At 42.1% G+C, this 20,196-nt stretch overlaps 1 protein-coding gene across 5 annotated transcripts in view; it reads left to right on the top strand.

The window, feature by feature from the left end:
- Nucleotides 1-20,196, top strand: part of fmnl3 (formin-like 3) — a 33,051-nt gene extending 12,855 nt beyond the window's left edge. Inside the window, exons 2-26 of one of the 5 annotated variants that reach the window (XM_030733088.1) lie at nt 3,032-3,115; nt 3,221-3,301; nt 3,664-3,737; nt 6,120-6,203; nt 6,614-6,760; nt 7,604-7,712; nt 7,848-7,924; nt 8,326-8,419; nt 9,350-9,424; nt 9,699-9,809; nt 9,915-10,064; nt 10,660-10,761; nt 10,964-11,309; nt 11,678-11,770; nt 12,134-12,258; nt 12,681-12,883; nt 12,968-13,271; nt 13,362-13,442; nt 13,562-13,691; nt 13,800-13,960; nt 14,111-14,212; nt 15,279-15,371; nt 15,498-15,621; nt 16,775-16,896; nt 18,718-20,196. In XM_030733088.1, coding sequence (XP_030588948.1) covers nt 3,032-3,115; nt 3,221-3,301; nt 3,664-3,737; nt 6,120-6,203; nt 6,614-6,760; nt 7,604-7,712; nt 7,848-7,924; nt 8,326-8,419; nt 9,350-9,424; nt 9,699-9,809; nt 9,915-10,064; nt 10,660-10,761; nt 10,964-11,309; nt 11,678-11,770; nt 12,134-12,258; nt 12,681-12,883; nt 12,968-13,271; nt 13,362-13,442; nt 13,562-13,691; nt 13,800-13,960; nt 14,111-14,212; nt 15,279-15,371; nt 15,498-15,621; nt 16,775-16,866 — 3,042 coding nt within the window. In that variant the 3' untranslated portion in view covers nt 16,867-16,896; nt 18,718-20,196. Of the gene's footprint in view, nt 1-3,031; nt 3,116-3,220; nt 3,302-3,660; nt 3,738-6,119; nt 6,204-6,613; nt 6,761-7,603; nt 7,713-7,847; nt 7,925-8,325; nt 8,420-9,349; nt 9,425-9,698; nt 9,810-9,914; nt 10,065-10,659; nt 10,762-10,963; nt 11,310-11,677; nt 11,771-12,133; nt 12,259-12,680; nt 12,884-12,967; nt 13,272-13,361; nt 13,443-13,561; nt 13,692-13,799; nt 13,961-14,110; nt 14,213-15,278; nt 15,372-15,497; nt 15,622-16,774; nt 16,897-18,717 lie in introns of all 5 variants that reach the window. The other 4 variants (XM_030733087.1, XM_030733086.1, XM_030733090.1 and 1 more) reach the window with 4 other exon arrangements.

Here is a 20,196-nt window from a genome sequence, read left to right as displayed (position 1 = left end):
TCTGTCTTCCTTTGTTAACGACCGAAATGTCCGTTTCTTGCAACATCAAGATTTTTTGGTCTTTTTTTGTCCAGTTTACAAAAAAAAACCAAAAAAAAAAAAACAGAAGAAATATTTTAAAGACAAAATCTTTGCTGCTACATTTATTTGTATATGTATTTCTGTGTAACACTTTTTTTTTTTTGATCATTTAACATTTTTAACTACATGAGTTCTATTAGGAGTTTAATACGCTGATGTTTTTCATTCTGCCTCCCAAACGTCTGTGTTTGGAATCGCCTCCCTTTGCTCACAACTGGGACCTAATGATTGGAGAGATAGCAGCGACAATAGAACCAGTTCATCTGGCTGTGCTGGTGTTGCGTTCATCTGGATTTTGCTTTACACAGCACCAGAGGGCATACACTGACCCTGCCCACCAGCCATTGTTAGTGGTTTTCTATGAGGGGGAAAAAAGTTGGCTCAAATGTCAAAGGATGAGAATGGCACGGCACCAAATCAAAACAAAGCTCCACACTGAATCCTTTGTCATGCCAGTCTCAGGTCAAACAAGAAAGGCTATGTTGGAGGAGAGAATATGTGGGCAACAAGCACCAAACATTTTTGGCATATCTGTAGTATTTCCCTTTAAAACATTCCGGTGATTTCAGAGTTATAAAAGGCTCCTGCCCGCTCTCCTTCAGCTTCTTTTAGCTTCTTCTAAACACAGGAAGTGCGAGATAATATCACTGTGGGAGAAAGTGAAATGAAATTAGCTAAATTGGGTTACTTGGCTCAAATTACCCAAATCTGGTCAGAAAAGACCCCTCCACACACACACACACACACACACACACACACACACACACACACACACACACACACACACACACACACACACACAGCCGCCTTTTGCCCCTTTATCATTCAGGCTAACAATTTACAGTCATTTTTGACACATCTGCAGAGAGCCTCACCTGTATTTGTTTATAGTACCCGAGGCTCCAACTGAGAGCTGAACATAATAATAATAATCACCAGCCTTCACTGCTCAGAGTGGCTTTTCTGTGAGTTCAGGGATTCTTGTCATTAATGAATAGTTTACTAACTAAAATCAATTCAATGCAAAAACAACAGGCAAGAGTTTGCGTTGCTATTTTTATTTTGCCAGGAGTATCTGTGCATGCATCTGGTCTGCATGTTTTCCAGTAATTCAGAATTAAATTATTATAAAAGGAGACCCTGCTCTTAGCTCTGTTTGTCCCTCTGCTCTACTTTTGTATGGACTGGCTGAGAAAACAAAGCAAGCTTTGGGGCTGGGGCGCATGCTGAAAGGAGAGTGTATTAATGTTGTTCCAGTTCTAATTCATTATGATGAATGACTATTTCACTTAAACTTAGGTGGATTTATATCTATCTTTACAGTAAAGTACACTCGTCAAGTAAACTAGAGCTGCATCCAATGATTGTGTTCATCGTTTTTTAATTTTGCACTTTAAATTGAAAAGCTAACGCTACACTGGGTTTTTAATCAGTGACCACCCTCTTATTGTTCATCTGTTTTTTACAGTTAATATCAAATCACTGGCAAAAAAAAAAAAAAAAGCTCAGACAAATCATTTATTAAAGACACATGGAAGATGTGTGGCCTTCCTGAAGATGGTGTTGGTGATGGTGCTGGTGTAAAACCTCTCCCGGGAGAGGCAGAGGAGGAGAGAGCAGCTGGGGGGTCAGACATGAGAGAAATTTACTACTATAAACTACTACTATAAACAGGACACATTCCTCCTGTAATTCTGAACATCTGGTATGCATGTTACTTCTCTCTTCTCTCCAGCGTGGGTATTTTGAGTTAGTCAAAATAACCCATATGTGAAATCTTCACACTGCTTTCCATTCTGGTGAAAGCCTGTTATAGCTTTGCCCTGTATTTTTAGTTTAGCTTGTATATGGCTATATTCTGTGACATCCTCTGGTGACCTAAAGCTGTTTCACTTGTTTTTGAATGTTTTCTATAATCTGTGATCACAAAGCCATGAAAATTGATGGGGGAATCATCAGCTGTATCATCGGAGCAGGATGATTTGTTTGCCTCCATCTTCAGTGCAGCGTGATTCATGGTGTTGTGATGGCGTGAGCAATGTAGTGTCGATTTGGAAAACTAATTTTGACATATTAAACATGTGATATTTCCACCCCTGCTGGTGACTGACTACCATAGGAACAAGTATGTGTTGTTTTCCACACTGGAAAATGCCAGTTTGAACATCACATCCGGCCTGGGATGGGTTAAAAAGGCAGGGTGTTGCATTTTAGGCCGCAGTCTTAGTTATAGCTGCAGGTTAAAAGTCAAGCTGACAGGCTGTTTGTGCCTGAGCTTATGGGGTACTGTTGATACTGTTGTAAATGAGGCCTTCGAGCGCAGAAAAGAAAATCAGAGTCAATTGGTTTCAAGGACTAGTGAGCTCCTTCTTATTGTTGCACTTCCTCATTTCTAAGATTTCCATGTCAACCTCTGTTTACAAGCATTTGGCTCAGTGAAGGAACTAATTAGTCAAACGCTAGTGTCATACAGCTTGTGTTATTTTTTTTCTTTAGAGCGGTCATGAGGACTTCAGATCCTAAATGGTTTAGTCTCTAAACACAAATTAGGGTTTAATTTGAGCCCCACAAACGGGCTGCCTCAGGTCATCTCGTGTGGCATTCAAGTGTCACTGGTTTCGATGACAAGTGTGATGACAGGTCCAGTAATAGGCCCATACCCTGATAGCAGCATGTTGTGTTATCAAGTGCTGCCTGAACAATACTCAGACTCGAGAGTGAGAAGGAGATGCGCATCGTCTCCTGCAACAGGATGCTAAATGTCAACACAGGAAGTGAGGTCACGGTACAAGTCCCGAAAACTTTGCCATCAGTTTGCTGTTGGCGCCAGAGACCCATAAAGCACCAGACACTGACACGCACTTAGTCACAACCATTATAAATAGTCAAACAAAAAAAAGGGGAAACATGTTGCTATGAATGAAACTAATAATAATAATTTTATTTTCAGAATTCTATGAACCTGCCTCCAGACAAAGCCCGGCTCCTCAGACAGTATGACAACGAGAAGAAGTGGGACCTGATCTGCGACCAGGTGAATTCACCTGCACTCAGACTGCACACAACTGCAGCGCCCTGCTGCACCAAAACAACCAGCTACAGCAAACTCACATCACACTTTTCTTTTGTGTGTCTTCAGGAGAGGTTCCAGGTGAAGAATCCCCCCCACACTTACATCCAGAAGCTTCGTGGATACTTAGATCCTGGAGTCACGCGAAAGGTGGGACCATACAAATATTATATAGGAGGACTCTGCTGATTTCTGCATGTCAAATTCTGCTTACAGGTCATCTGCACAGCATCTGTAACAGCTCTGATGAGGCTTCTCCTTATCGCTACTGCATCAACTGATGCTAGCCTTGGTTGGGTTGCAGGTTGCAGAAGAAAACTTCGCTAATTCTGCTTTATTGATAGTTACCCTTTATTTTACAGTTCATCGTGAGCCTTATAGGAGGGCAACACTAACTCTGTGGAGCAGGATTATTATTCTTTTTAAGGAACTGAAAAATTCTCACGGAAATTGCTTATAAAGTACTACTTAGATAACCTGTAATAAACAGCATTTGTCATTTCTTCCAGAAGTTTCGCAGGCGTGTGCAGGAATCTACAAAAGTCTTGAGGGAACTGGAGATTTCACTCAGGACAAATCACATTGGGTAATCACCTCTTATCTTCTGTTTTGCTGGTGAATTACGCAGCTCTATTCATTTAAAGCACAAGGAAACCACATTATTGTTTTGCCTAGTAAAGAATATTCCTTTGTGTGTTCCTGCTGCTGCTGCAGGGACCCAGAGCTTTTTTCTAGTGCCCAGATCTCCCCCCATTGTTCTAACTGCCAAGCTCTGCAGCTCCACTTCATAGAGCTGGTCCTCATAATGCCCAGATGGTAGCCATTGTGTGGCCTTGTCCACTCCCCCATAGAAATGAGCAGGAAGCTTTGTTGTATGCCAGAGGGACAGGAAGCCCAGCTGACCATTGCTGAACCCAGTGAAAAGCACAAGAACAAACACAAGGATACTTCTATGTTTACATAAGTCTCACATAGTAAAGCAGACCACATTTTTGCATTGCAGAATTGAATGCTGCACATTTTCCGCCTCACGTATTACACACGTGGATGTTATTTTAAAGCTTCTAGCCTTCAGTGTTGCAGACGTGGTCTTTGACTTGGTAATCCGTAGTCACGGAGGTCCTGCAGTGACTTGCCACTGAATTCCCAAACCAAAATGGAACAAGTAAAAACGCTTTCATTTTTCATAGCCTTCAGTGAGCTACGTGAATAACTCATACTATTTGGCTTCATCAATAAAGGTCATTTTTCAATGCATTTTCCAGAAAGGCTCACAGGCAAAGAAAAAGGAGGTCTATTTTCAGAAGAGTTTTGTGGGTGGGATTAAGTGTAACAGATGCTGGTTTATTGTGTGTCTGAATCCTCAGCCCTGTCTGGTGTGTTATTCCTGAGATTGCCAAGAAAATCTGAAATAGCAACTGGTTGGAGAAAAGTAGAGGGAGGAAAGAGTGAGGGTTCACAGCAAAGAGGGATGGGAGGGGGCAGGAAGCTGATGATCAAGCCCACCTCCTTGTCCCCCTCCTCCCTCCTGGACCTGGTCTAGTTGCTTTGTTCGCTTTCCTCTGCTCCTCTACTCACCTCTCTTCCTCCTTTCCTCCCCTTTGCAGGTCTTGATTGGTTTCCTGCCTAACTTGCCATTGGCTGACCACCAATCTGTCATCACAACCATTATTTCAAGACTATTTTAAGAACCTTTTACCCCAATCCAACTCCCCCTGGAGTTCCCTCAAAAACGGGGAGGTGGTTAAGGGGTCTGTGGGGGAGGTAGACTAAATACTGTTGAGTGTCAGGGGTTCTTCCTGAGCCCAGCTCTTTTAGCCATATGCCCTCCACATTCTTTCTCTCGTTGCATCGGGAATTCCTTTGTCAGGAGTTGTTTCTCTCTCCAGAAGACTGGAGTGAGGAAATCTGAAGCCCTGCTCTGGCTTACTTTCCACGGATTTCTTTTTTTGCGAGCAAAGTCATCTTCCCAAATAATTCTGGTTTATTACAACTTTCATCTTATTTTTGTAGTTTGGGACATAAATTCTGTTGCCTATAACAGTCAGCAAAGCAACTTCACCTGGATGTATGGTAGAATTGTACAACTACAAGTCAGACGAGGAAACACAACAGGGTGTCACATGATCTGACAGAGTGTGAACAAGTCAACAGTTCAGCTAAATGTGGAAAGTTTTTTTTTTTCCTTTTACATAAAGTTGAACATGAAAGCACCTTAAATACCTCTAAAAAGTTCCTGCATTGCTTAAATAAATTGTGCAAACAAACAACTATGGCAAGTTCAGCCAAAGTTGAACCAGTGTATGAATAATTTGTTCAAACCTGGCTGCTCGGCCATCCGTTATTATTACATTTAGAGCTGTAATAAAGAGAGCCACTGAAGAGCAAGTAGCAATAATTCTAAGATGAAAAAGAAAAGACAAAATGAATACTCTTCCTTTAAGTTTTGTATTATAGTAACTTATCAGCACATTTGCTAATAAATGTGCCAAGTGATAAAGCTATTCAGTGGATATATACATCTATCTGTCTAATCACATTATCAATTAGCGCATCTTTATATACATCATAGACTTTTGTTTTACCAGTTGTATTATGATTTCACTCCACACAGTACAATCCAAACAATAAAAGTTTAGACTGTTCCTCCTTAATTTGCTCTACTAGGTGTCCTTACTTCATTTATTATTAAGTATTTCTTCTTTTTATGAATTTAAAGGGAAAAGCAAAATCTATAATTATCTCATATCTATTCTATTAGGACGGAAGCTTAGTCCTTTAAGTACAAAGGGTCTTATGACGGTTTCTGTGCAGCTTAAGAATAAGAAAAATCCTAGTTTTCTTTATGTGTCTCTCACTATCCCTCTCTCTCTCTGCTCCATTACTGGGTAACATGCAGTTCTAAAGGATAAGGGTGTGTTTTGGATTTGGTGCCCTGCTAACCTCTCTCTGTTCTCATGCGTCACAGGTGGGTCAGGGAGTTCCTCAATGATGAAAACAGAGGTCTCGATGTCCTTGTAGAGTACCTCTCCTTTGCTCAGTGTGCTGTCATGTGAGTACACACACACCAACACACAAAAAGCATTCACACACATATGCACACCTCTTGTCCAAACCTTTCCTAAGGAACTGGGTTGGGCTGTAAATCCAGCTGCTGAGTCAACACATTCGGTCTTTTCGAGCCTGTAGCATTAGTTCTTTGGATGTATTTTCTATGTCTTGTTGCATACTTTGCAACCTGAATGAGTTTCTGGACAGATGCTACATGGTTGAGTGCTGATCTATACTTTGCCTGAGTGAGACAAAATCTGTGTGCTGAGCTTTATCGTGCAGCTTGATGACAGTTCTTGTGATAATGCCTGGCTCTCTACTAAGCCGCCTTGCGAACCTAACCTCCCCCATGCCTCCCATCTACACCCACCCCTGTGCCTCTGTTGGCTTCTCTGTTTGTCTGTGGCCCAGGTTGGATTTTGAGGGGCTGGAAAATGGGGAGGATAGCTTCTTGGACAAGGCTAAATCTTGGAGCAGGTCCATAGAGGATCTGCACCAATCGGGCGCCCAACCCTTCTGCAACACATTGGTGCGCTCTGCCCGCCAGTCTGTTCTCCGGTATGTATTGCTAAGCAAGCTTCCCCGCTATTAACTTTCTCTGTTATTGCCTTGCTCTGCTAAACCTGAATGCTATAAACATGTATTCGCATGCAAGCTCATTGTCTTAGTACTGTTGGATTACAGAAAAATGCCTGAGCTATAAGTTAATAGGTCTGTGACCTCTTTCTTGACTTCAAGGTTTTCCTCCACACAAGCTCGGCCCCACAGAGAAACTAAAAGTCTCTGGCCTATAGTGCTATCTGGCTCTCTTTGTTAACGGTTCTCCTTCATCTGCCCAGATGTGCATCTGCACTGTCTACAGATGACATCCAGCTGTGATCAGCAACATATGTTGGATAATTGTGATTCTCCTCTTCACCACTGTATAGACACAACTCGGAAACACATAGGATAAAAAGTCTGATTGGAAAAAATTTACATTATTAGGGTGCACAAAATATTCCACATGAATAGATTTCAGGCAGGTTATGTTTTTTTTTCCCACATTAAAAAGATATTCTTGAGGCATGGTTATAGCCATTATAACCCTCACCAGAACAGTTGCCATGAAATGACTGTGCAATGTAGTTACATAATAGCAGTCTGTGTACAGATTCAGACTGTTAACAGCAACGAGGAAACCAGGCATCTCCCATAATGCATCTGTAACCTCAAAAGCCATCTAAGTTTTTTTTCTCTCAGACCTCATTCTCTGTAATTTTCTCTTTCGGTCTCTCTCTGTGACACACTTAAAACACAAGTCATACAAAATATTTCAGAGCTATGTTTGACTAACAGAATAGAAGTGAGAACATTATTTTGATTGCTGAATTTGCTTTAACGTGCTTGGATCTGTTGCAGCTATGGCTCAGCCACGAATAGCAAAACCATCAAGAACTCCCGCCTCGTGAGTCAAAAAGATGATGTGCATGTGTGCATCATGTGCCTGAGAGCAATCATGAACTATCAGGTACCAACACCCCATAATTAAATATGTTTCATAAACTTGGAGCGTGTTATGTTTCCGGTGCAGTCAAGTGCTGCACCTTTATGCAGGTTCTTTTTGACCACATCCTCTTTTGTCTCTGTCTCTCTCCCTGTGCAGTATGGTTTCAATATGGTCATGTCTCATGCACATGCAGTCAATGAAATTGCTCTCAGCTTGAACAATAAGAACCCACGGTAAGAACTCAGGACCCCACCTCCATAAAAGCAGGGCTGGGTCAAACAATAGGGAAAACCCTGCAGCCAGTTAATACGATATGCTTCCCATTCTCCATGGGGCTCTGCTGCTCTCTGAAGTTAAGGATCAGAAGTGTATACACAAGTTGTTAAGGGAATGTTTTCTAAAGGGAGATTAGTGGTAAACCACTGGGACTGATTACTTCATAATGAAGTTTAAGAGGGTAAACATGTAAAAAGTATTGAAATGCCTGCTGAAGTTTCAGAGCTTATAGCTTTCGACCCCTGTATGTTGATAGCGACACCATGAATAGCCATACATTTTTAAGCTTTTGATAGAAGATATAAAAATTAGTTATGAGTGAGAGTTGCATTGATGAATGTCTCTCCTGCACTTTCAGGACAAAAGCTTTGGTCCTTGAGCTGCTGGCTGCTGTTTGTCTAGTCCGAGGAGGTCATGAAATCATCCTGTCAGCATTTGACAACTTCAAAGAGGTGCCTGTTTCAACTTTTTAATGAATTTTTAACAATTAACATCTCAAGCTGTTGTAATCCCAATGAAGCTGGAATATATTGTTGGCCCAGCTATGACTGAATATGCTAAAGAAAATCTGAGTAACATCAATATAACTGCCCTAATTTCCCACATCACTGGCATGCATAAAGCCATAAAGGTCCAGTGTAGAGGGCTGAAAGCTGAGAAGCTCTGGGAGATTTTGTCTACTGAGAGTGTAAGCAAAGCTCTATGGTGGCTTGTCTGAGATTATTAGACTCATTACGATACCAGATGTTAGCTAACCTTGAACAATCATAAGAATCAACTCCCCTGTGGGAGCCAGTGGACCACAAAGATTTGCTTAGCCTTTTAGTTTCTGCCTGCACAATCACCCAAACTCTGGAACTGGACAAATTGCCTTGTAGTCGAACGCCTCAGTGAGATGCAAGAGCTAATCAACTCTCTGGTGGAAAACAGCATGGTAATCTGGTAATTTTCCAAAATTAAGCATTAACACAAAGTGACAGGTTTCTGAGATCTTACAAGAAGGCGGCCACGTATGCTGTTCAGCTGGAGTTGTACAAATGCTCAAGTTTTAGAGCCACAACTACAATATTTTAGGATTGTAAGATATGGATGTGGATTTTTATGCACCTGGAAAAGAATAAGGTTATGAAGGACTTATTTTTCTATTAAAAGCAACATCCTTCATATACATGTACATCTCTGTCTGGTGTTCTCCAAAAAAACTATAAAAATAAAATAATTTAAAAAACAATGGAGAAAAATGTAGTGGACTTGAGTTTATTGCATGAATATAGATGATATTTTCCTATTCTTGTCTAAATCAAACAGTCTTTTGTTTTGAAACCAATCATTACATATTAAAAGAAAAAAATCTTTGTGTTGCTTCACATTTTGTATTTCAGGTTTGCAAAGAGAAGCATCGCTTTGAGAGGCTGATGGATTATTTCCGCAGTGAGGAGGGAAACATTGACTTCATGGTAAGACAAGTGTTCTGTTATGTATAGATGCAGCCTTTTTGGCATGAATGTGTGTATATCCATCAAACAAATAAATATATTTGACTCAAATGCCAAAGGTCTTTTTTATGAATATCTGCATGAGGAGAAACACACTTTTATAGCAGGTATATAAGCAAAAACCATTGGACTGCATATCAGTTTCAAGATAATGTATCCAGATACAGATTACATGTTAATATCAAGTATATAAATTGTATTAATGAGCGGATGACTGTTTGCATTTGTTCTCCAGGTTGCTTGCATGCAGTTCATCAACATTGTGGTCCACTCAGTCGAGGACATGAACTTCAGAGTGCATCTGCAGTATGAATTCACCAAACTGGGACTGGATGACTTCTTGGAGGTAAAGAAATAATGTTGTGCTTAAAGTGGGCCGATCATTCTCATTGTGCACGTGGAGACTATTTGTGGGGTGCCGCTAATTCGGAATTTAATCCTCTCTTGTCAGAAATCTAAACATACGGAGAGTGACAAGCTGTCGGTGCAAATCCAGGCTTACCTTGATAACGTATTTGATGTGGGTGGCCTGCTAGAAGATGCAGAAACCAAGAATGCGGCGCTGGAGAAGGTAGAGGAACTAGAGGAGCACCTGTCCCATGTAAGTGCACCACCCAGTCTGGACCACCAACACTGCTCTCTATGCACATTTATGAGATTGTTGTGGCTCACCAGCTATGTACTTAAGTTGGCTGTTTCTACATGGTAATTAGAAATCTACACGGTGTTTGCACTTCACGAGTGGTTCAGGATAATAATTGGGTGGGGAATGCTGGAAAATAGAGTGCGTGAAACAATCTTATTATTGTTCTTGTGTTGGCTCGATCTTTCTGGACTATTGCCTTTGTATCCCACGCTGCTTTGCAAAGACCTTCTTCACATGGAAAGGTCGTAGGCAGCCCCTGACATCATTCTAGGAATTTCATAACAAACTCTGCTCTCAGAGGTCAGAAATGATGGGGGAGGGAGAGGGTGAAGATTCTCGGTGAATTCCTTTGCAAGATGTGTAATGTAGAATCAAAACTAAAAGCTGTGTCATGTTCTTGCTGCATCATCCTGCTTGCTGTATCTTATTTCTCATCGATGATGCAGTGTGTGGAAAGGAGAGGTAGGGAAGTAAAGCTGGGAAAGATGCCCATTGTGTGGATCAATTCTTTCCTTCTCTCATCTCTCTGTTGCTCGGTCTTCTTTCCCAGGTGACCGAGAAGCTTCTGGAGGTTGAGAATGAAACAATGATGAAAGTAGCTGATCTGGAGAAGCTGCTCCTTCAGAAAGATAAGGACCTGAATGTAATACGGGTAAGCCACAGCCGTGGTGATTTAATATTTCTTGCTTTCCTCGCATCATAAAGGCTTCAATTAATGTGCCGGCAGAGATCTGGTTCATATGCTTGTGGCTAAATTGCTGTATTAGCAAATTAGGTCACAAAGAGACAGGATGTTTGTTTAGCTTGTGGAGTCACTGCACTGTGCTCTTTATCACCCCCTGCTGACTGCTCAGGAGACATACGAGTCAACCAGCACCCAGGTTAACACCCTGAGGAGGATGATCAAGGAGAAGGACGCTGCATTTCAGAGGCACTTCAACATCGAGAAGCGTCTGCTGGAGCTCGAACAGCAGGGCACCATCCGTTTGCACAAGAAACCGGATGGGGACATTGCCATCGAGCCGCTGGGCGTCGGCGGCGCTGGGATACCTTTGGGGGACATTGGGCAGCTGTCTTTGGTTTCAACAGCTGGGTTGATAGAGCTGGGAGGACCTGATACAAGTTTACCACCAGCCAGCGAAGCGCCTCCTCCTCCTCCACCACCTCCTCCCCCTCCGCCTCCTCTGCCATCTGCTTCAGGTGATGATGAGACTGTGACCAACAGTCTGGTGATTCATATATACATGTGTGTGAAAGTTGACTTTCTCATCGGGGGACCCTCAGAGCAGGTCTATTTTCAGTTCCCCATCTTTGTTACTTTGTGCCAAACTAAGTGATGGGTCACGGCAGTGTGCTTCTAAGCCAGACAGGAAAGGGAAACATAAGGCTCGTTTCCTTTGTGTGCAGAATGACTGCGCTGACTGTTGGAGCACTTTCCAGCCTTTTATCCTAACTAGACTTTATCAGGTTTTTCTAAGTGTAAGGCAAAGGTGGCAACTCCACATAGAACATAAGAAGAACAAAGCATGCAATGAATATAGTAATATTCTCTTCTATATTAATTACAGGGCCAACTGCGCCAGTCCCACCACCACCTCCACCCCTTGCTCCTCCTCTGCCAGAAGCTTCTCCTTCTGTCTTCTTGAGTGTAGGTCTGTCAGGTGAGTGTGCACACAAAATTAGACTTGAGCATCTTTGCCTTTAATTCCAATGTTCACAGTAGAGTATAGGATTGTGGGTGGCTGTGGATCAGGAGGTGTCTACTAATTAGAAGGTTGGTGGTTCAATCCCTGGCTCCTCTGGTCTGTGTGTTGAAGTATCCTTGGGCAAGATACTGAGTTGCCCCCGAGTTGCATCTCTCAGAGTGCGAGTGTGTGAATGTTACGTTAAAAGCACTTAGGCATAGAAAAAAGGTGCTGGTATGAATGTGTGAATGGGTGAATGAAGCTTGAAGTAACAAAGCAATTACAGTAGAAATGCGGTCCATTTGTACTATAATTAATTTAACAATTACTTCACCACAGCTATCAGAATCAAGAAGCCCATAAAGACAAAGTTCCGCTTGCCTGTGTTTAACTGGACGGCCTTGAAGCCCAATCAGATCAACGGCACGGTCTTCAACGAGATTGATGATGAACGTGTGCTGGAGGTAAATTAAAGTTCTTTTGTGTGTAGATTTAGACAGACCCGTCGCTATGGGCGGGCCCTAGGGGGCCGTGCCCACCCACTGATACGCTTGGGCCCGCCCTGGCCCGCTCACCCAAGCCAGATCACTAATCAAGCTAATAATAGTGGTGCCCCCCTGTTGGATTTCATAAGCCCCCCTTAAGACTGAGATCTGGCGATGGGACTGGATTTAGATCTTGATTTTAAATGTCCTAAGCATAAAATGGTAAATTAGCAGTAATCTCAATAACAGTTTGGGATTTCAGTAATCAAAAGCTCAGGTTTCATCATGATAGGGCTGGCTTGGTCAGAGTTGGGATTTAGTAGCTTGGTAATACAAGGTAATACCAGGTTAATAACATACATAAGTTTACAACAAGTGAGTTGAGTGTCATTCATGTGCAGGAGCTGGATCTGGAGAGGTTTGAAGAGCTATTTAAGACGAGAGCCCAGGGTCCAGTTGTGGATCTTTCCTGTCCAAAGAGCAAAGTAGCTCAGAAGGCGGCAAACAAAGTCACACTTCTGGACGCCAATCGCTCCAAGAACTTAGCCATCACACTGCGAAAGGCTAACAAGACCACAGAAGAGATCTGCAAAGCGATAGAGAAGTATGCGCCCGTCTTGAACATAAAGGCAATACTTTAAGAATTTTCTCTAAAGCAAGTCACTGGCAACATGTTATTTTTACTCAGATTCGACCTCAAGGCCTTACCCGTTGACTTTGTGGAGTGCCTGATGCGTTTCCTGCCCAGCGACGCGGAAGTGAAGGTGCTGCGTCAGTACGAGCGCGAACGGCGTCCGCTGGATCAGTTAGCAGAGGAAGATCGCTTCATGTTACTATTCAGCAAAATTGAGAGGCTGACGCAGAGAATGAACATTATCACCTTTGTTGGGAACTTTGCCGACAACGTGAACATGCTCACGCCGCAGCTCAACGCCATCATTGCTGCTTCTGGCTCAATCAAGTCCTCTCCAAAGCTCAAGAGAATGCTTGAAGTAAGATATGTTTGTTTACTTGGTGTTTTCACAATGGCAGCATTTGTATTTTTCATGCATATTCACTCAGCTCTTTTGGTTTACTTGTAGATCATCTTAGCCCTAGGAAACTACATGAACAGCAGCAAACGAGGCTGTGTTTATGGTTTCAAATTACAAAGTCTTGATCTGGTGAGTAATGAGGAGTGAAGTTTATTGCAATGCCAGTCAGCACAAAAATGTGCCATAAAGTTTATTGTTCAATTACTTTTTCTAATAATGTTTGTTTTTTTTTTTCTTTTACTACACAGCTTCTGGACACTAAGTCTACAGACAGAAAGATGACATTGCTCCACTACATAGCTCTTATAGTGAAGGAGAAGTACCCCGAACTGGCCAACTTCTACAATGAATTGCACTTTGTGGAAAAAGCTGCAGCAGGTGAGCGTGCACCAAATATTCAACTGCCAGTAACGATTTGGAGACACAGAAATAGCTGAACTGCTACATAATATACTTAAAAATATGCTCTACTGTCTGCATGTGAAGTGTCTTTGGAAAACGTCCTGCTGGATGTTCGAGAGCTGGGGAAAGGCATGGATCTTATCCGCAGAGAGTGCAGTCTCCATGATCACTCAGTCCTGAAAAGCTTTGTCCAGGCTAGTGACTCACAGCTGGACAAGCTACAGAAAGACGCAAAAACAGCAGAGGTATCCAACACCTCCAAAACCTCAAAGCATCTACTGGAACAAATCAAAATGAAACCTCTCTCCCACATTCATCTCACTGACATCTGATGCAAAGCCGCTCATGACTCCTAACCCGACAGTGTTTACAAACATTCTCTTTCCCAATTCTAGGAAGCCTTTAACAGTGTGGTGAGCTACTTTGGAGAAAGTGCCAAGACGACTCCACCCTCTGTGTTCTTCCCTGTGTTTGTGCGCTTCATGAAGGCCTACAAGGTGAGGATACCACGCAGAAGCTTCATCTTTGTATCGTTCCTCGCTTCTGTCCTGACAGGGAGCAGCCTTCTCAGCTGGTAATTTGGGAAGTTCCCTGGTTTGCTGTCAGTCCTGCTGAGAGCAGAGCAGGGCAGAGCTTTGGTTGCTTTTGTGGCACAGGACGTGGCGTATAGTCCCAGGCCAAAAAACAGGAAAGGCCAGCTGGGCCTGACTTTAGAGCTGCAGCTGTGCTGTTTAGACTGGTTCTCCCCTCCATCCCTCCTCCCCTTTACCTCCGGACAGCCTCGCCCTGCCCCAACACACAGCACACTTCCTGAGATTGTTCTCCATCTGGATTTATGGGATCTGCTCAAGGAAATGTGCAACACAATCATTTCTGGACTCATGTGTCTGTTTGAGTGTGTGCATGTGACTCGACACAGACTTACCTAGAGTAACAGAATATGAGAAGTTAGTTTATTCACTTTTTTAAGGCTTTTCATTGCCAGACATAGAAGCTTTAATTTAACTTAAGTGAGAGCAGAAGCCAAAAATAACAAACAGAGCCGCCAAGAGTAGAAATAAAGCCACAGTACTAAACAAACTAACAAGAAAGAGAAGGTTACAATTTCAAACCCAACTCTAAATTAACACAAGAAAAGCTGGATCTCCTGTAGAGCTTAAAGAAGTTAAAGAAGAAAGAGTAACTTTAAATAATTTGTTGCTAACTGTAAAATCACTGTCTTTTTCTTGGTGGCCTAGTAACAAGATATCACTTAGGTTATTTGTGTCCTTGGAGAGAGTTGGATGATAAAATTGATGGCCAGTTCAGCTAATTATTAATTGTCTGTAGTGTCAAATTTACCATACTTATTGATTCTTTTGTCTAACTTTCCCGGTATGCCAAACTATTCATTTAAAGTGTGGTTGTGGTCGTGGGCATGTTTAGTAAAGCATGCCTTTCCTGTTTATGGCCAACTTTTGAACTGTTCTCTATTCTTCACAGACCCCCACAAGTGTGTTGACTGGGGTTTATTTCTACTGCAGTTTCTTGTCACAGATGTGTCACAATTTCTCTTCTCAACAGGATGCAGTGGAAGAAAACGAACAGAGGAAAAAGCAAGAGGAAGTAATGAGAGAAAAGTTACTGGCTCAGGAGGCCAAACAGCGTGACCCTAAGGTACAGTCCAAGTGCATGCCGCTGAGCTGAATGAAATCAATCACATATTTACTCAGTGCTAAATAAAGCCTTGCCTTGGGCCAAGAAGCACAGAGAAAAGTACAAATATCCTTTCCGCTGGTTCAGGTCCAGGCCCAGACGAAGAGGCATCAGCAGCAGGAGCTGATCGCAGAGCTGCGCAGGCGGCAAGCCAAAGACCACCGGCCCGTGTACGAGGGCAAGGATGGCACTATTGAAGACATCATCACAGGTGGGCCAGACAGAGCTGTAAAAAGAATCCGTGTGCGTGCCAGCAGCCCCGGTGTGCCCAGGTTGAGGATGACTGTGGTCATTCACTGTTCAGCTCCTTTGAAGTGCACCTTGTGTTACGTAGTTCAGACACCAGCACATCTGGAGCACAGCATATAGCAGTGGTTGTTCCATGACATACCGTCTACTCTGGTGGTATGCTGTTGAGCTTTGGAATGTATGTTTTCAGAAAGGCCAGCACTCGAGAAATTCAGTAAATTGGGATACTAATAAGTAGGATATACGACAGCCTTCAGCACCGGTGGCTGGAGGCATCAGATTTTTGGCTTTCTGTACATCCATCTGTAGAATTTCTTCTAATTTGGACAAAAAGTCACTTGAACTCAAATTTCAGTCATTACGTGACCTCACAAAATATGTTTTTGCTCCAAACTGAGGAAGTCTTATACAAATGTTGACAAAACTGGGATAAAATTATATGTTAAATCCAAAAGATCAAAGGTCATTTTTACCACAACATAGTAATGTTAGACAAAAATACAGAGGGGGAGAGAGTGAGTGTATTTCACATTTAGTCAGATATGAATTAGCCTCACTAATCATTGATGGCTGCCTATTCATTTCCTTCAAAGTCTTCACTACTCGTTTTATATCAGTCTGGACAGACGTGGACATAATATGTTAGAATAGCACAGTAATAGAAGCATTCTGTTCGTAAAGAAACAGTTACTCTCAGTGAAAATTGACTGGGCAATGTGGAATTGCTTCTCCTGCATCTAACCTTTGGAGATGCCAAAGTTAAATCATGTAACAACGTACTTCATTTTGAGCCTTTATTGGGAGAAACAAAAACTGCATCTACAGCCTCAGCATAGCACATCAACTAACTGATGTTTTTGTGGTGATCATTAATCATTGTCTAAAGTGTAAATAATCTAAATGTTGCTTCATTATAATACTTTTAGGGATAATAATAATAATGATTATGTGTCACTACTGTCAGAGCTCTAACAGGGCTTTTATCCAGTGGACGGCTTTCAGGGCATGTCCTTAACCTTATTAAAAACATGAGGCTTTTACAAGGTTTGCCCCTCCCCCTTAAGGCCAGTGTCTCAGGTGTGACATGTTTTCTCTTCCTCCCACTCCTCCCCCAGTACTGAAGAGCGTGCCCTTCACGGCCCGCACTGCTAAACGCGGCTCACGTTTCTTCTGTGAAGCCAACCTCTGTGACGACGCCAACTGCTAGCCCTTCCCTTTTAATGCCAAGGTTGACCAGGTGTCTCTCATATGCATCTTGACCTCCCCTCTCCCCTACTACCACCACCCCATGCATGCAGCATGATTCCTGTCATACCAACCCAACCCACTCCAACTACGACTACTGATAACTAACTTGGGCCGCCACTGGTTGTTTGTGTTCTACTTGAGAAGACTCCTATCGGGTGTCTGGTGATAGGAGTCAGCCAAACCTCTTTGCCTGGCGCAGAGAAAGTTGTACTGAGTGCCAACATGTTTTTGCGTGTAAAATATGTTGACACGCTCGCAAGTACAGTCCTGACTGTGAACATGTGTAGAACATCTTGCATGACACAATAGGCTTTGCATTATTATGCCATAATTCCTTTAAGTGATCTGATACCAACAGACTGAATATAAAGAGGTTTGGCTAACAGACTGTTTTTTTTTATCAGCACTGCCTTGTTCCATGAGACTAACTTGTTTGGTGTTGGTTTTTCCGGCTAACATGTGACTCTTCTTTCCTCAACCACCACTGTTTATTCTACCCCCTCCAGCTGAAAAGAAGATTAATGACAGTATTTCCCACTCCTAAGAGAGGGTAAGAAAGGTAGCCTGGCTGAAACCTGGCCTGCTTGGCCCTCCAGCTCCTGTGTGCTGCTACAGTGATGTCAGCTGCTTCAGCTAGTGCTTCAGACGCAAGCAAAGAAACACAAACACACACACAAAAAAAAAAAAAAAAACTAAAATTTGCTTTAGCAAACAACATAAAGATAGCTAACTTAAAGGTTATAGAAATACCAAGAAGCCAGTTAGCGTAGTATTGTTGAGAAATGACTTGCCTGCTTTGAAAACAGCCGTTAAGTATGAATTCAGACGTTTAAGTTTCTACAAGGTCTGCCTCAGGAGAAACACCAACGGCATTTTCAGTTTTAATGCATAATGGTACCCTTAGAGATGGGTACCATCCTCACCCCTTCCTATTACGTGTTGCATGTTGTCCATTGTTTATTTACCTCTCACCTGTCAGCAGTGTCCGCCATGTTTGTCTTTGCTAAATGTCATCCGCAGTGTGCTCAACAGCTATTTGGTCAACAGGCTCTAGAAGACAAAACACAAACTTGGTGAATACAGTCTGTATTCATTTTTTTTCCCTGTCTGTCACAACCATCATGTATGATTATCTACACACTCAAGAGCTTGTTGACCATTGTATCGTAACCTTGACGGCTACTTTTTAACTTCGTTGTTAAGTGTTCCACAGTTGCCATAATCACGTTCTCAAAGCCTTGAATTTCTCTGTTTTGGTGCACTACTACTAGCAGCTGAAATACAAGGTTATGGGAACGCGTCATTTGTATTTGCTAATTTTGTAGCTCTAATAGACATTTTCAGCTTTAACACAAAATTTAACTGCACAAGTGTTTCCAGATTTTCTGGAATTGTTTGAAAAATATATATATAACCATAAACACTCAGTTGTCAGTTTATTGGGGAGCTCAAACTAATGCAGACTAACAACAGTCCTGCAATAAAGGCTACTTTCGTAGTTTCAGCTTTGTCATAAAGAAAAGGGATGTGGTTTGTGGTGTTGTTTTAATATACTGCATTATACAGTGAGGTGTTCCTGTTTTTTTTAGGTTAAGCTCATTTATAAAAATTGGATGGAAGAATTCATAGAAATTAGGCATACCTAATAAAGTGAGAACTGAGTGTATGTCCATGTCCTCTGCACTTCTTGCTTAAAAACACTTTTTAAGAAAAATCAAATACAAATAGAAGCAAATTTACAGATTGGCCTCTTGTTCCTCTAACATGTGTATCCCCCGTTTCTCACCCCTATCTCCACGCCTACTCACAGATCTCCGAAACCAGCCTTTCCTGCGAGCGGACGCGCTGATCCGGAGCGGTTGGAAGAGACCCTAAACCACTTATTCGTCACTTATACTCCCCTCCCTGTTGTAACCCGCCTCCCTTTGTCCCAGTGGCGCATCTCAACCCTGAGGCTGCAGATCACAAAGACTGAAAAAGGGAGGACAGGACAAAGCCCTTGTTTTAGCTGGGTAATTTATTTATTTATGGATGCCCTTTACAACCACTTTAAGTGAGCAGGCATGATTACAGAAGCACAACACGGTACTCCTTTGTCACTGCGAGCAGAAGGCTTTCCCTGCACTGTTGGCACTGACCATTGGGAGGATGACCACAACACAGGTGAGGCCAACTGAGGACTGGAGGAGGAACTGTGCTTTCACTAACAAGTGCCTGCCAGCATGTGGATCGTAATGTGGACATTCCTAAAACCCATTAATTTCCTCAGATTACGCAGTCATAGCAGGACTTAGACTGGGAGGCAGCCAAGATAAATTACCAACTCATCTGCTGCTGCTGGGATGTCTGCCTTGAAGACACCTGCAAAACGTTCTTCAAGTAACAGAGAAGGTGCAACATTATAACGGACATTCATGGACTGTTTCACAGCGTTATGCCAAGTCTTCAAAACGCATTCAATCAGATTTAAGATTATTTTGATTGTATCTGGGAGCAAAGACCATCACTGTACTGGTTCTTTTTGTCAAGCTAGACAAACCAAATTACTCCAATGTTTCATGTTACGCTTAAGAAGTGCCTTTTTGTGTAAACAGTGTTATTTCTCGTCAGTCAGCCATAATTTGTTTATTTTACATCTTTCATTTGTTAAAGATTGTATTTTTTACTGTCTTGTACTATAACATTAGCCTTATAATACTGACAACAATATGCAAGTGGAAATTTCAGGCTTTAAAATAGCACAAAAAAAAAAGCTTAAAGGTAGATTATTTCTTATTTACCTCTAGTACATCAGTGGCTTAGAGTTCAGAACAGTTGACATGAGAGTCATTAGGTCTTTGGGCCTCGCCAAAGTGGTGGTTAAAAACTGAATATTATGTGCCTTGACGACACTTCCTGTCACACCTTAAGCGACTGTTAGGAGGTGACAAAAGTATGAAGGAGACTCCACATGGACTGCTGCTTAAAAGGAACACATGGTGTTTGGTTAGCCTGCTTTAAATGTATTAACAGATGAAGGATGAAGGGCGTTTAAAGCTGCTTCTTCTCCCCTTTTTAATACAGACTATTCCTCCTAACAGCTTTAGAGAGTTGCATGACATTGGCACAAAGGGAGCAATACATTTTAACACTACTTAAATTCGGCTCAAGATTGTATGAAACACTATTCTTTATTGTAATGCGCATTCAAATCAAAACATACTTTTTGAAAGAAGCTATCCTTGGTATTGTCCATTGACTGAAAGATGACACTTCCTGTTTAATAAATATGATGATTTATGTAACAAGA

Source organism: Archocentrus centrarchus, chromosome 7, assembly GCF_007364275.1.
Source record: "Archocentrus centrarchus isolate MPI-CPG fArcCen1 chromosome 7, fArcCen1, whole genome shotgun sequence".
In the NCBI taxonomy this organism is placed as follows: Eukaryota; Metazoa; Chordata; class Actinopteri; order Cichliformes; family Cichlidae; genus Archocentrus; species Archocentrus centrarchus.
The sequence above is the reverse complement of the archived record's forward strand: the minus strand, read 5'-3'. Positions and strand labels throughout refer to the sequence as shown.